The 16,748-nt window shown below is 43.2% G+C and overlaps 1 protein-coding gene across 3 annotated transcripts in view; it reads left to right on the forward strand.

Annotated features, from left to right (window-relative positions):
- The window catches only part of LOC120017537 (insulin-degrading enzyme), a 40,692-nt gene that overhangs the window by 14,390 nt on the left and 9,554 nt on the right, over positions 1 to 16,748 (forward strand). For all 3 annotated transcript variants that reach the window (XR_005472120.1, XM_038960366.1, XM_038960364.1), the window contains 9 exons: positions 335 to 438; positions 2,223 to 2,325; positions 8,169 to 8,291; positions 8,771 to 8,853; positions 9,152 to 9,296; positions 11,998 to 12,108; positions 12,313 to 12,433; positions 14,769 to 14,860; positions 15,451 to 15,562. Coding sequence is in view for 2 of the 3 variants with exons in the window: in XM_038960366.1 (XP_038816294.1) it covers positions 335 to 438; positions 2,223 to 2,325; positions 8,169 to 8,291; positions 8,771 to 8,853; positions 9,152 to 9,296; positions 11,998 to 12,108; positions 12,313 to 12,433; positions 14,769 to 14,860; positions 15,451 to 15,562 (994 nt within the window). In the remaining variant the exon portion in view is untranslated. The remainder of the gene's footprint in view (positions 1 to 334; positions 439 to 2,222; positions 2,326 to 8,168; positions 8,292 to 8,770; positions 8,854 to 9,151; positions 9,297 to 11,997; positions 12,109 to 12,312; positions 12,434 to 14,768; positions 14,861 to 15,450; positions 15,563 to 16,748) is intronic.

Below are 16,748 nucleotides of genomic sequence, written 5' to 3' on the forward strand. Positions count from 1 at the left end.
TCTCATCAGACTGCCTTGTCTACCAGTCTCTTATTTTGTGGGTAAAGATTCAGCAGACTCAGCCCCAGTCTAAATTAAACTGACATTCCTGCTAGAGTCAAAATATTACTATGTTATCAAGGCAGTCATAGAGGGTAGGATCTCCAGTGTATTTTGGTCTGTTGGTTTTCATTCCTGTGTGTGCTTATCTTTTTTTTTCTGTGAAATAAGCAGAGCACTAGTTCTGTATCACTGTGCTCCAGTGAACTGTGTTCCCCTGCAGGTGTTAGTCAAATGCCTTCCCCATTGTTAGCCCCTAAACCTGTTTTATTTATTTTTGTCCTTTGTTTTGCAGTACTACCCTCTGGAGGAGATCCTAGCAGCAGAGTACCTACTGGAGGACTTCAGGCCAGACCTGATAGAGATGGTGCTGGACAAGCTGAGGCCAGAATACGTCAGGTTAGTTCCAGCTCTTCCCCAGGCCACTAACAGTGTTTGCTCTGCTCTCCTATACCCTTTTCACACTATCATGCCGACCCGAACGATACTTTACTGGCTTGTTTTTATTCTATTTTCACATTCTTCTTTCCAGCATAGTTTCAGCAACTGTGGCGGATGTATAATCAAACCAGCGCAGTCCAGATTGGCTCAGCTCGGTCAGTTTGGCTCAGTAGTGTTACAAGGGTACCAGCGCTCCACTCAACTAAGAATACACGCCTATGAGACTTCTGTTTTGAAGTGCATTTTGATAAACATATTTGTAATGTCCTTGAAAAAGACTACATCCAGAAGCTATTAAATTTTTTAAACATTTTAATTATTTAACTCGGCAGGTCAGTTAAGAATAAATTCTTATTTACAATGACGGCCTACACCGGCCAAACCCGGATGACGCTGGGCCAATTGTGCGCCACCCTATGGGCCGGTTGTGATACAGCCTGGAATCGAACCATGGTGTCTATAGTGACACCTATCGCAATGAGATGCAGTGCCTTAGGGTCTCCCGAGTGGCACAGCAGTCCATCTACACTATATATACAAAAGTATGTGGACAACCCTTCAAATGATTGGATTAGGCTATTTCAGCCACACCCGTTGCTGACAGGTATATAAAATCGAGCACACAGCCATGCAATCTCCATAGACTAATCTGGGTTTGGTTACATGCCGAATGCACAGTGCCAACAGTGAAGTTTGGTGGAGGAGGTATAATGGTCTAGGGCTGTTTTTCATGGTTCGGTCTAGGCCCCTTAGTTCCAGTTAAGGGAAATGTTAATCGTACAGCATACAATGACATTCTAGACAATTCTGTGCTTTCAACTTTGTGGCAACAGTTTGGGGAAGGCCCTTTCCTGTTTCAGCATGACAATGCCCTAGTGCGCAAAGCGAGGTCCATACAGAAATGGTTTGTCGAGATCAGTATGGAAGAACTTGACTGGCCTGCACAGAGCCCTGACCTCGACCCCATCGAACACCTTTGGGATGAATTGGAACGGCGACTGCGAGTCAGGCCTAATTGCCCAAAATCAGTGCCAGACCTCACTAATGCTCATGTGGCTGAATGGATGCAAGTCCCCACAGCAATGTTCCAACATTGCATTCGGAAAGTATTCAGACCACTTGACTTTTTCCACATTTTGTTACGGTACAGCCTTATTTAAAAATGTATTTAAAAAAGTGTCTCAATCTACACACAATACCCCATAATGACAAAGGAAAAATATATATAAAAAAATATCCCTACTCAGCCCACTCCCAGACAGTCCTAGCTAAATTCTTGCTTGAGAAATTGCTCTTTGCTAAGATTTTTTTTAATTTTTGACCATTGTTAAATCAAAATCACAGTAAGGTACTTAATTGTTACCCTGAAATGATTTCATATTGAGATTGAAATCGCCGCATTGGACGTTTAACATTCACCTAAACCTCACACTGTTGAATTAAGAGAACTTTAAGAAACTGTTGAACCTGAATCAATGGGGTGCTCAATAACACATTCTGCAGTATTACTACCACTACTGTCACTACTGCTCTACTTCAGTCACTACTATTGGCATCCTACAAATAGAACACTGATATAGAAAGGGCTATGGAAGGCACTCGAGTGATGTCATAAGGGCGATATACAAATCTTCCGTAGGCTGCTCAGGGAAAATGGAGTGTGTCTGACTCTAAAACGATCTGACAAGGGGGTTTATAAATGCTAATAATGAGACCTGTTTCTGTCCATCCTCTCACTGCAGAGTCGCAGTTGTCTCAAAGTCGTTTGAAGGGCAGACCGACAAGACTGAGGAATGGTATGGGACCCACTACAAACAGGAGCCCATCTCTGAGCAAGTCATCAAGGTGAGACTGAAATGATATATAATGATATAAAAAAATTAAAAAAAGATCACTTTTACATAAGTATTTAGACCCTTTACTCAGTACTTTGTTGAGATTACAGCCTCGAGTATTCTTGGGTATGACACTATAAGCTTGGCACACCTGTATTTGGGGAGTTTCTCCCATTCCTCTCTGCAGATGCTCTCAAGCTCTGTCAGGTTTGATGGAGTGTTGCTGCACAGCTATTTGCAGATCTCTGCAGAGATGTTCGATCAGGTTCAAGTCCGGGCCCTGGCTGGGTCACTAAAGGACATTCAGAGACTTGTCGTCGAAGCCACTCCTGCATTGTCTTGGCCCCAGTCTGAGGTCCTGGGCACTCTGGAGCGGGTTTTCATTATGATCTCTCTGTACTTTGCTCCATTCATCTTTCCCTTGATCCTGACTAGTCTCCCAGTCCTTGCTGCTGAAAAACATCCCCACAGCATGATGCTGCCACCACCATTCTTCACCGTAGGGATGGTGCCAGGTTTCCTCCAGACGAGACGCTTGGCATTCAGGCCAAAGTGTTCAAATCTTGGTTTCATCATGGTCTGAGAGTCTTTAGGTACCTTTTGACAAACTCCAAGCAGGCTTTCATGTGCCTTTTATTGAGGAATGGCTTCTGTCTGGCCACTCTACCATGAAGGCCTGATTGTCCTTCTGGAAGGTTCTCCCAGCTCCACAGAGGAGCTCTAGAGCTCTGTCAGAGTGACCATCGGGTTCTTGGTCACCTCCCTGACCAAGGCCCTTCTCCTCCGATTGCTCAGTTTGGCCAGGCGGCCAGCTCTAGGAAGAGTCTTGGTGGTTCCAAACTTCTTCCATTTAAGAATGATGGAGACCACGGTATTTTTGGAGACCTTCAATGCCGCAGAAATGTTTTGGTACCCTTCCCCAGATCTGTGCCTCAACACAATCCAGTCTCGGAGCTCTACGGACAATTCCTTCGACCTCACGGCTTGTTTTTTTCTCTGACAAGCACTGTCATCTGTGGGACCTTATATAGACAGGTGTGTGAAATCGTGTCCAATCAATTGAATTTACCACAAGTGGACTCCAAGTTATAGAAACATCTCAAGGATGATCAATGGAAACAGAATGCGCCTGAGCTCAATTTCAAGTCTCATAGCAAAGAGTCTGAATACTTATGTTGAGGCATTTGCAAACATTTCTAAACCTGTTTTTGGTTTGTCGTTATGGGGTATTGTGTGTAGATTGCTGAGGATCAGTTTCTTTAAATCAATATTAGAATAAGGCTGTAACGTAACAAAATGTGAAGAAAGTCAAAGGGTCTGAATACTTTCCAAGGGCACTGTATCTAACTACAGCCAACACAACAGTCTGGATGTTTTTTTTAAATAATCTGGATGATTTTATTTAATTTTTTTAAGAATCAGCCTTGTTATCCAGATTTTCATGCCTTTCAGGGTTTTTTTTAAAATCTAAAAGGAGCTTATGTGGTGGTTATGGTAGGGGTTGTGGCAATGGGTGTGGTCGTCCCTTCGGCGCGGCTGAATTTTAAAGGTGTCATCTTGACAGTGTGGACACACTTTTGCATTTTTCCGCTAATTTCCTTTAATTCTACAGTTTGCCATTGAGCTGAGATTTTGCCGTTTTAAAGCTAATTTCCTGCAATTTCATGAATTTTTCCCATGGCTAATACAGTGTTCTTTTGCTCAAACATAATAACAATCAATACTGATAAATTCCAAAAACAATGCATTTTCAATTCTCCATGACTGTCTAGCTTTTATTTGTGATTGTTATTTCTCAAATATGATATTATAAAACAAATATAAAGGCCCATTGTCTCTTCTACGTACTTTATATCTGGTTTTAGCCGTAAAGTTTACACTGAGTGTTTTTCCATCCTGGAATATGTATTAGATTTATATACACTGCTCAAAAAAATAAAGGGAACACTTAAACAACACAATGTAACTCCAAGTCAATCACACTTCTGTGAAATCAAACTGTCCACTTAGGAAGCAACACTGATTGACAATAAATTTCACATGCTGTTGTGCAAATGGAATATACAAAAGGTGGAAATTATAGGCAATTAGCAAGACACCCCCAATAAAGGAGTGGTTCTGCAGGTGGTGACCACAGACCACTTCTCAGTTCCTATGCTTCCTGGCTGATTCCTGGCTGGTGCTTTCACTCTAGTGGTAGCATGAGACGGAGTCTACAACCCACACAAGTGGCTCAGGTAGTGCAGCTCATCCAGGATGGCACATCAATGCGAGCTGTGGCAAGAAGGTTTGCTGTGTCTGTCAGCGTAGTGTCCAGAGCATGGAGGCGCTACCAGGAGACAGGCCAGTACATCAGGAGACGTGGAGGAGGCCGTAGGAGGGCAACAACCCAGCAGCAGGACCGCTACCTCCGCCTTTGTGCAAGGAGGAGCACTGCCAGAGCCCTGCAAAATGACCTCCAGCAGGCCACAAATGTGCATGTGTCTGCTCAAACGGTCAGAAACAGACTCCATGAGGGTGGTATGAGGGCCCGACGTCCACAGGTGGGGGTTGTGCTTACAGCCCAACACCGTGCAGGACGTTTGGCATTTTCCAGAGAACACCAAGATTGGCAAATTCGCCACTGGCGCCCTGTGCTCTTCACAGATGAAAGCAGGTTCACACTGAGCACATGAGCACATGTGACAGACGTGACAGAGTCTGGAGACGCCGTGGAGAATGTTCTGCTGCCTGCAACATCCTCCAGCATGACCGGTTTGGCGGTGGGTCAGTCATGGTGTGGGGTGGCATTTCTTTGTGGGGCCGCACAGCCCTCCATGTGCTCGCCAGAGGTAGCCTGACTGCCATTAGGTACCGAGATGAGATCCTCAGAGCCCTTGTGAGACCATATGCTGACACATGCACATTTGTGGCCTGCTGGAAGTCATTTTGCAGGGCTCTGGCAGTGCTCCTCCTTGCACAAAGGCGGAGGTAGCGGTCCTGCTGCTGGGTTGTTGCCCTCCTACGGCCTCCTCCACGTCTCCTGATGTACTGGCCTGTCTCCTGGTAGCGCCTCCATGCTCTGGACACTACGCTGACAGATACAGCAAACCTTGCCACAGCTCGCATTGATGTGCCATCCTGGATGAGCTGCACTACCTGAGCCACTTGTGTGGGTTGTAGACTCCGTCTCATGCTACCACTAGAGTGAAAGCACCGCCAGCATTCAAAAGTGACCAAAACATCAGCCAGGAAGCATAGGAACTGAGAAGTGGTCTGTGGTCACCACCTGCAGAACCACTCCTTTATTGGGGGTGTCTTGCTAATTGCCTATAATTTCCACCTTTTGTCTATTCCATTTGCACAACAGCATGTGAAATTTATTGTCAATCAGTGTTGCTTCCTAAGTGGACAGTTTGATTTCACAGAAGTGTGATTGACTTGGAGTTACATTGTGTTGTTTAAGTGTTCCCTTTATTTTTTTGAGCAGTGTATATTTTTTTTTTACACTGTTTGGACATGGGTGACCCGGAAAAATGCTTAGGTGGCCCGCCCAAGGATTTCAATGGCAGAAAAATCCCTGCTTTTATACCGCCCTTGTACCGTATCGCGGTAGACTGCATTACTTGCATAGCACACAGAGGGGCGCTATACTTTTTTTATACCCCTAAAAGCCCAATGTGCGTCTTACCAAAATGCTAATAATGTACTAGAGAATTCCTATAGCGGATTCTAGCTAAATGCTGAAGAACGCAAGCGAACAAACCAATTACAAAGACAGACAATCTAGCTCATTAAGTTAGTTATACAAGTATCTCAGAAGGCTACTCAGTTTGCTGCACATACAAAACAAATATTAGATATGAAATATTAGACATGCGCATAAAAAAATCTGATTCAGGAGAGAGTTAATGATTCAGGACAGATAATATTCTCTGCTGTTAAGAATCTATTGATCTTGCTAGCTAGCCACTTAGCTAAGTTAAACCAAATGCACAGCTGGAGAGTATGTAGCACATTTTAGACCAGGGATAATCAACATGATTCAGCCGCGGGATGATTTTATTCTTGAACGGATGGTCAGGGGGCCGGGACATAGTTACAAATCATTTGTAGACTGGAAATTGACCGCAAGAAGCCCGAACAGTTAAAATATTTGACTAAAAGATAATAATTTCAAACCTTGCTTACATTTGTATGAGATCACAAACTGTACATATTTCTATTGTAAGTGGGAATAGTTTGGAACAGATTTCCAAAATGTAAATAACTTGGAGCTGATTTGCTGGTGTTTTTAGTCTTATGTCCAAGAATTAATTAAATTTTTTTGCTGAACATTTAGTAGTGAATTATATAACTTGATCACCTCATTGTACAACAGTGAATCATGAAACTTGCTCCATTTGTGCTCTTTGTAAATAAAACGTGACTGGGTCAGTCAGATTCTTCGGGCAACTACAGCAAACTTTATAAATCCATTTTGAATTCAATCACTTTTTGAATGCACCCCTTTTGATTTGAACGAAACCTTCAATACATTTTTTTGCCCATTGTAGAAGTTCTCAGAAAGTGACTTTTTGGACCAGAATGCCAAAAACATTCAAGATATAACATTTAAAAGATTCTCAAAGTTGACCTGTATTTTTCACACTCCACCATACCATGAGACATCCATGTCATCATCACTGGTAAAGTTAAACGGTTGAGATATCATTTAAAAGCTTACAAACAGGGTTGTCAAACTATATATTTTTTTACACCTTAAACGTAAATGATCAAAAATCGCGTCGAGACAGATTTTTTTTCATTTTTGCATATGTTGTAGTTTAGACCCTATTCTACATCTGAGGTGTTTGTGTTGTACCCGACCATCAGTTGAGACATGCTCTTGAATACAGGGTTGGTGTCATGTTTTGGCTGATAAATGTACTCAAATTGAAATTTCAACTTTCAAATGGTACCACAAAGATGGTTGAAGGTCTACACATCAGTGAATGTTGACATGAATGGGATTATGTTTTAAATTAGTGTCAATCCTCCATAGGAATCCTATAATATAGATAATAAAATAGACATGAACACCATCTTTGTTAGTAATTAGAAGTTAAAAGGTCAATTTCAATGGTATACCAGCTAAACTGAAGTTGTGTGAAGGGATAGGTCCATTCTATTTCTATGATTTGAATTGACACCCGCCCTGTATTCAAGAGCATGTTGTTTCTCAACCGATAGCGGGCATAACACAAAAACCTGTAAGCTTTTAATGATATCAAACTCAACCTACCTATATTTTCAGGTGATGAGGAGGTGGATGTCTCATGGTATAGTGGGGTATCCAAAATGGGTCAACTTTGAGTACCTTTATCACCTGAATGTTTTGGTATTCAGGTTAAAAAATATATAACTTTCTGACTACTTCTTCCATGGCCAGACATGTATGAAATTTTTTATTTCAATCAAAAGGGATGCTGTCAAAAAGTGATTCAATTATAATGGATTTACCCTATAATGAAAAATAATGTGACTGTTTAAATGAAGAACGCAATCTGCTTTCTTGTAACCTGTAGCTATTCACTTAAAAGTAGCTAAGTAAAAAAAGTTTTAATAAATGGTTTTGACAGTATTGTGATTCATGCCATGGGTATTTCAAAATCTGGTATACTGCCAAACCCTTGTGTGTAGTTGGTTGCCACTGGACATAGTTGATCCTGTGTCATGTAGAATCTGCCATGGACAGTTCGTCTGAGTTGCGTCATCTATAGTTTATTGGCTGTAGTTGGATAGATGTGTAGAAGCCTTTAGTCGTGTATCAATACATTCCCTACCCAACCCATAACTTAGCAAGGAGGACTAGCTAAATTGTCTGTGTTTCAGAAATGGGGAAACGCTGACCTCAATGGCAAGTTCAAGCTGCCCATGAAGAACGAGTTCATTCCCACCAGCTTTGAGATCTACCCTCTGGAGAAGGACTCTCCCTCCGCCCCCACTCTAATCAAGGTAAGCCTCGCTCTGGATAAGAGCATCTGCTAATTGACTCAAATGTGAAATGGCGGGGTGTTGCGTTAACAAAATATTTTTACTTCGTTCACCAAGCAGCTAGACAGAACTTAAAGCGTAGCTGCATGTTTCAAGTGTCTGAATTTGTTCATAAGCTTTCATATGATAATGAGGAAACGGGTGTCAGGATTGAGATGTGAAGTATTTAGTACTGTTGTTGTCAAGGTGTTCTGATCAGAGGATGTACGTGGTAACTACTGCTGACAGGTTGGAATCTCTTTTGAGCTATTAGCTTCAGTATTATAGTACATTGTTGACTGCGGTTCACAACCCAACAAAGTTCATAAGCAATTGTAGAGATTTAATCTACCTCCTTAAAAACGAGTATATGAAGATATCAAGCTGTAGTACTTTTTGCATGCCCTTTCTCCTCATTGGAATCTGTTGCTAATGTAATCATGCATTTTTTCCCCTTCTAGGACACCGCTATGAGCAAGGTGTGGTTCAAGCAGGATGACAAGTTTTTCCTACCAAAGGCATGCCTGAACTTTGAGTTCTTCAGGTTGGTAGACAAACCACAGCCCATGTTCAAGTTTGAGAGGATGATGTGATACATCTTTTGTATTATTTTCCTCATACTCATACTATTGTAGTTATAGGACTCAAGTACTGCTATTTGAAATCGTATTAGGAAGGACCACATGGGAACTCACTTGTCCTGCTGATCCCTTCCCTTGAATGAATCAATCAATGTATAAGCAACATTGCTACTTTTTGTTTTTCAAGGACAGTGATTTGGAGAGATGTCTAGCTGTGTTGTAGCTAACAGTTGATTCATCACTGCCATTTTTTCCCTACAGCCCGTTTGCTTATGTGGACCCAATACATTGTAACATGGCCTATTTGTACCTGGAGCTCCTCAAGGACTCCCTCAACGAGTATGCATATGCAGCCGAGCTCGCCGGCTTGAGCTATGACCTCCAAAATACCATCTATGGGATGTATGTAAGTATCCAAATTTCCCATCGCCCTCACGCCGCCACGATCCCAAACCCATCGGTTCCTCCCTCATGCACTCCCTGGGCCTTCGTATCAGCCCTGGCTGCATCATCCTCTTCATCTTTCCTTTCTCCCTCCGTCGAAACTGCCTCGTCGGAAAACGCTAGACTTGACAGTTGTTCGTTTCCCATTCATGGTGGCACTGTTTGGGTATGAACTTAAATAGCCATTTGGTACAGTCCTCTGTGAGACAGAGACAGACAGTATTTTTATTTTTAAAAATTGTAGCTGTAGAATTACATAGCATTTAGTGGCAAAGTACTCCATCCCTCCTTGGTGGACAGAAAAGCTGGTTGCGAGGCTGCATATACATACTCCTCTTAATCAATTTTCTCACCCTGCTCTGTCTTTTTGAAAACATTATCCCACCTTCCCTACCAAAAATAATGTTTATTACATTTTTGTTTGTCACGACCTATACTCCGACCCCCTACACTGCAACATGACTTATCTGTTTCTCAGGTTATTGAAGGATGATTTAAGAGTATACATATGCAGCCAGCCTTGCCGGGCTGGTCTATGGCAGCCTCAGGGAAGAATGCTATCCTCGTAAGTTCAGCATCCGTCTGTCAGCACCCCTAACAGCTAGGGGAACGAGGGAGGGCCCATCTTTAATTTTAACCTTTATTTAACTAGGCAAGTCCAGTTAAGAACAAATTCTTATTTACCCATCTTGAGGTTCTAAGTGTGGAAGACTGTCTTTTCCGTCTATCTACGTCATTTGTTTCTGTGTGTTAGTTTGTCTGTAGGAAGATGGGGAGGTCCTAGATGCCCCCTTCCTATGTTCTGTCCGTTTATGTAGTGACTTGTGGTTTCACTGCAAGGATGGCCAAATGTAGTCTTCAAGGAATGCCGTTTAAGTGATATGAAGTTGAACATCAACTATGAATTTATCCAATACTTATCTGACAACAGGGTAATTTCAACTGATCAGGTCTGGATTAAAATATGAACTATAATATCAGCAGACTGCCCGTCTTGAAGGACACGTTTGGCCCCGTTGATTTCACTGAATCACTCCGAAAACACACCCCATCTAATACACCTAGATAGAACTTCATACATTCGCTCAAATTTAGTTTTATTTCATCTTTGGCATCCATTTTGAAGTTCTCTGTGCGGTCAATGTCAGCCAGATAGTAGAACAGTAAGTGTCTCCACAAGTCCTAAAGGAATAAAGCCGAAAACACTGCTTATCCTTTGAAAAATGTATCGGTACTGTAAATTCTGCTGACTCATGATTCCAATAGCAGGTTACAGACTGGAGCTGGCATTGTACGTATAGCTAATAGTGTTTGCAAGCTCCTTTGAATTTGTCCTGGAAAAACTTCATATCGCTTAGTATTGGAATTAGGTTTTGCTTAGTTTTTGTTTAATGGAGAATCGAGATGCCCATTTGCCCAATGATGCTTGTCTTCTCTCTCACACACTCTGCTCCTTTTTAACTTTGGTTTGTGGTGGTTTGGTGTCACTCTTTAAATGGACCGCTAACATCCAAGCTAGGCCTACCTCTGTGAAACAGTGGCTTGTGTGCAGAAGGAAGCCTAGTACTAGTCATGAGGATATTTTGCCTGCTTGTTAAGTTATTTACCACTTATCTGATACCAAGGTCATAAATAAGAGACTACCTAAGACTTAGATTATACATTTTAAAGGCTAATCCCTCGTGGGTTGATGCTACATACTTTGGAAATTATGCTTTGAATTCTCCAGTCCGGCCAATCACACATACCTAGCTAATTTTATGAAGTTTCTCCCCCCCATTATATTAAGGTTTTAAGAGCTTTACCAGTAATAGAGTTGCGTCGGTACAAACTAACTGGGGACTCATCAAGGGTAATGATGTTGGAAGAGATTTACAGTTAACTGGTGTCAGTATGTGTGTGTCAGCGAGAACGAGAAAGGGGAGGTAGAGGGTGATTGCGAGAGCGAAACACTGTAGCCTGAGGGTATTTCCGATTCATGAAGGGGCCCGAATGTTTGGATGATATTGCAGAGCTTCATATAACCTTGACTGGGCTCTGCCTATGCACGGTGTGGTTGGTTTGGTAAATTTACACGCATACACACACTACTCACTGCATCACTTATTGTTAGTTGGTCACAGAACTCGATGAATAAGGGGTAATGCATTTGCAGTTGATGGTAATCAGCAATGCTTGCTTTGTAGAGTTGAGTAGTTGGCTACAGACCCATAATATGTCCATTGCAGTGGCAGCAATGCAGGGTTGGCATCCTGTGCTAACGGGCTAGTGTGATGTCACAGTCATTAGCGTGGATGCTAGCGCGGTCAGTGAAAGTCACAGCAGAGGAACCTTCATGGGCCAGCCTGCCTCTCTCTGCTGTGTGTGTGTGAGGGGTCATTTCACAGACTGTACTCAGGACTCAGCCAGCACTCCGTGTCCTCTTTGACAAGTAGTGGTTGACATTACGCTGAGTGGAGTCATTGTCCTAGAGGAAGGGCCAGGGCAGGAGGAGAGTTTTGGGGAGGTTGGTCTAAAACACTACTTCCTTTAGTTTCCCTAACCGATGGGGCTGTTTATTCATCTGCACACATTTTACTGTTCTTTCCTACAGGCTCTATGCCACATCAAGATATGCTCACCTTTTTTTCTCTCACGCTCTTCCTTCCATCTGCTTCCCACAGCTCTCAGTGAAGGGCTACAATGACAAGCAGCACATCCTGCTGAAGAAGATCATTGAAAAGATGGCCGCGTTTGAGATTGATGAGAAACGCTTTGACATCATCAAGGAAGCGGTAAGTTGAGCCCCGCCGCCCAGTTTAAAACCACTCAGGCTATGAAATCCGAACGGATCGAAGCTGATGTTGGTTTTTGACTGTTTGATTCTGATATTGTGTTTGACCCCATGGCGCACACAAACTACCCTTGTATTGTGTTTGGCCCCTGATATGATTGGGCTGAACGTTGACCCCTTTATTGCCCTTTGACCGCTCCTCCAGTATATGAGGTCACTGAACAACTTCAGGGCGGAGCAACCCCATCAGCATGCCATGTACTACCTACGTCTGCTGATGACAGAGGTGGCCTGGACCAAAGACGAGCTCAAGGAGGCTCTGGACGGTGAGCCGTTCTCTCTCTATCTCCACACCACACACCCACCCACACACACACGGGAACGCGTACATACTCTTCTCTTCCTATCTCTCCCCCACTCTCATTTGAATGCTGAGCCAGTTTGAGCTCCTCCATGAGCTGCAGTCATTTCTCTGCAGTGAAAATCTCACCGTAGGAAGAGGAGCAGATGTACTGTCTGTACGTTCAGTACATTATGCGTTCGCAATGTCCTGTGTAACACTTCAGGCCGAGTTCACCTTGGGGAAAAGACTGCATTTCTGTCTTGTTTTCATTATTACCTCAAACTTGTCCCTATTTCACCTGCCTAGTGCTAGGGCTGTGACAATATCAGTATCGCAATATTTTTTTCCATGTCAAAAATAAAAACACGAAGCAGACCAAACTCTTTGTTTCTTGAAAAAAAACCTGCCCTAGGTAAAATATTGTGTGTGATGGATGGCTTGGAAAATAAATCATTGTGACTCTGGGTGACAAAATAACTGGTCACTTTAATAATGTTTACATACTGTTTTACACATTTCATATGTATATACTGTATTGTAGCCAAGTCCATCCTACTCAACTATTGCTGTACATATACTATTCTATCCATGTATTCTTCAGATATACTATATATTCAATCCACATACTGTCCATGGTGTCTATACATCACATACAGTACCAGTCAAAAGTTTGGACAGACCTACTCTTCAAGGGTTTTTCTTTAGTTTTACTATTTTCTACATTGTAGAATAATAGTGAAGACATCGCAACTATGAAATAACACATATGGAATCATGTAGTAACCAAAAGAGTTAAACAAATCAAAATATATTTTATATTCTTGAAAGTAGCCACCCTTGATGACAGCTTTGCACACTCTTGGCATTCTCTCAACCAGCTTCATGAGGAATTATTTTCCAACAGTCTTGAAGGAGTTCCCACATATGCTGAGCACTTGTTGGCTGATTTTCCTTCACTCTGCGGTCCAACTCATCTCAAACCATCTCAATTGGGTTAAGGTCAGGTGATTGTGGAGGCCAGGTCATCTGATGCAGCACTCCATCACTCTCCTTGGTCAAATAGCCCTTACACAGCCTGGCGGTGTGTTGGGTCATTGTCCTGTTGAAAAACAAATGACAGTCCCACCAAGTGCAAACCAGATTATTTCTCTTTTGCCAAGATCATCCATCAAGTTGAGGGAGCGTGCAATTGGCATGCTGACTGCAGGAATGCCCACCAGAGCTGTTGCCAGAGAATTGAATGTTCATTTCTCTACCATAGAATTTGGTAGAGAATTTGGCAGTATGTCCAACCGGCCTCACAACCGCAGACCACGTGTAACCACACCAGACCAGGACCTCCATATCTGGCTTCTTCACCTGCGGGATTGTCTGAGACCAGCCACCTGGACAGCTGATGAAACTGAGGATTATTTCTGTCTGTAAGAAAGCCCTTTTGTGGGGGAAAACTCTCAGCCGTTCTGATTGGCTGGGCCTGGCTCCCCAGTGGATGGGCCTATGCGCCCCTGCCCAGTCATGTGAAATCCATAGATTAGGGCCTAAAGCATTTATTTCAATTGACTGATTTCCCTATATGAACAATAACTCTGTAAATTATTGCATGTTGCGTTCATATTTTTGTTCAGTGTACATGTATTTATATTCTGGACTTGCCTATTATTTCTATATTTCGTAATTACATTTTTTTACTTTTTAAATTTGTGTGTGTTAGGTATTACTGCACTGTTGGAGCTAGGAACACAAGCCCTTCGCTACACCCACACTAACATCTACTAAACATGTGTATGCGACAAATAAAATCTGATGTTTGTTTCTAACATTAGGGCTGTTTTCCTAAAGAAGTTAAATCCGCGTAGTGTTTACTAACAAGTATCGCGATACTGGTATCTTCCCAGCTCTACCTAGTGCCTATGTTTTTAGTTAGTGTCCTTGTTGCCCTTCTCTGGGTCTCCAGACTTTCACAGATCCCTGTACCTGGTTTTTAGACCAGCTACTGCTGTGTGTGACCCCTTCCCTACTATCCTCCCACCCTTCCCCAGTCACTCTTCCCTGGCTGCTCATCCACCACCTCTCACCACTATCTGAATGAATCTGGGTCAGACACCTACGCGAAGAGGAAAGTGTGTTGTGTTTGTGTCTGCATGTCTCCACGTTTGGGTGAGTGTGTACGTACATGCCCGCGCTGGCGACAGGAATGCTATGCGGTGGGCAGCAACAGCCCGCATGACTGATGCTTTTGATTCTGTTCTAGCCCGATTTTTATAGATTTAGAATGATAGCTCTGTGATTGATTCCTCCAGTCTGAATCTGTCTTCCAGATGTCACTCTCCCCCGCCTCAAGGCCTTCATACCTCAACTATTGTCACGGTTACACATCGAGACCCTTCTCCATGGCAACATCACCAAGGAGGTGAGTTTGAAGTTACCTTCCAGTGGACAGACTTCGTTTGTAAATAGCAGACACACACACACAGACACACACAGCAAGACGTTTGATGTATGGAATGTGGATATGTTCTATAATTGCTTATACGGTTAGCCTCTCCTCTCCCATATAGGTTTTAAGTGGAATGCTTTTATCTGTTCACTAGCAGTGTCACAGAAGGTGAACACACTGTCGAGCCCTGATAAGATCCTCCGATCAAATGACACTTTATAAAAGATCCCAGCCACCGACGAACAGTCTCCCTTATGTCTGGTAATGATGCCCAGTAGAGGGATGTCACAGTCTAGTGGAGAGGGAATTGGATGCACCAGCGGGGGCAATGGTCCATTTCATCACCATAGAGACTCACTGTGCACTGCAGGACTCCTATTACCTTAGATAGAGCTTTTACTGCGTGGACAGAATATTATAGCAGTGTTCCGATTCAGTCGAAGGACCTATAGATATGTATCTGCTATGGAAAGGAGGTATCTTGACACATTTAAAAGGTGGATTACAACACTGATTTGTCATTTGCACCTCTCACTTTGATCTCTCGATCTCTCTTTCTCCAGTCTGCTCTAGACATGATGCAGATGGTCGAGGACACACTTATGAATCAAGCCCACACCAAGCCCCTCCTACCAAGCCAGTTGATTCGCTACAGGGAGGTGCAGGTGCCAGATGGTAGGCCAAGTGCACTGCCCATCACTCCCTTCACCCTCATGTAACTTCCAGTCATGCCTGTCCCCATTGTGACCATGCTGAAGGTTTCTTACTCAACAGTCTGGCCTATGTCAGGACCTGTGCTTGTGTACCACCTCAGTGTTAATGCTCCTCCAATGTCCAAGGGAGAAAGTCTCACAAAGGGGAAACGGACATCACTAGGCTATACAATACACACACTTTTCCTTAACCTCTTACACAAATGCACACAGCACCACAACACACACAGTGCCTGTGCCACTCTTTTCTTAATGACATTAAGTAACTTGAGCACAGAGGAGAGGAAAATCATAGCTGTCTGGGCCTCCTGGAAACATCCTGGATCATTTTCTGGGCCTGGATCCAGTCGGCCAGCCAGCCTGGAACTGAAGCAGGAGTCGGACAGAGGGTTGAAAACACAAACTGAACTAACCTTTGGACGGAGCAGGATTTGGAGATGGTGGCGCCGGAGGGTAGGGCTGCTGTCTTATCGGCTCTTAACCAACGATGCTATTTTGTTTGCTTTTTCACGTTGTTCGTAACTTGTTTTGTACATAATGTTGCTGCTATTGTCCCTTATGACTGAAAAGAGCTTCTGGACATCAGAACTGAGATTACTCACCTCAAACTGGACGAGGAGTTCTTCTTCAATGAGTCGGACGCGAGGGATATACTATGGACACCCGACCAGGTCCAGATCCCTGTGATTCGTTGGAAAAGGAAATATAGGTTTCGCGGAAAGAGATCAGGATGCCTTGATCAGGCGATGAGTGGCTAATCTGCCCTTGCCTTCCGTTCTGCTAGCTAACGTTCAATCACTGGAAAATAAATGGGACGAACTGAAAGCACTTATATCCTACCAACGGGACATTAAAAACTGTAATCTTATGTTTCTCTCCACAGCCGATGTGAGAACGTGTAGGACGTGTACTCCCGAGCATGCACTGACCAACTGGCAAGTGTCTTTACTGACATTTTCAACCTCTCCCTGTCTGAGTCTGTAATAGCAACATGTTTCAAGCAGAACACCATAGTCCCTGTGCCAAAGAACACTAAGGTAACCTGTCTAAATGACTACCGACCCGTAGCACTCACGTCTGTAGCCATGAAGTGCTTTGAAAGGCTGGTCATGGCTCACATCAACACCATTATCCAAGAAACCCTAGAC

Source organism: Salvelinus namaycush, chromosome 22 (assembly GCF_016432855.1).
Source record: "Salvelinus namaycush isolate Seneca chromosome 22, SaNama_1.0, whole genome shotgun sequence".
Taxonomy (NCBI): Eukaryota; Metazoa; Chordata; class Actinopteri; order Salmoniformes; family Salmonidae; genus Salvelinus; species Salvelinus namaycush.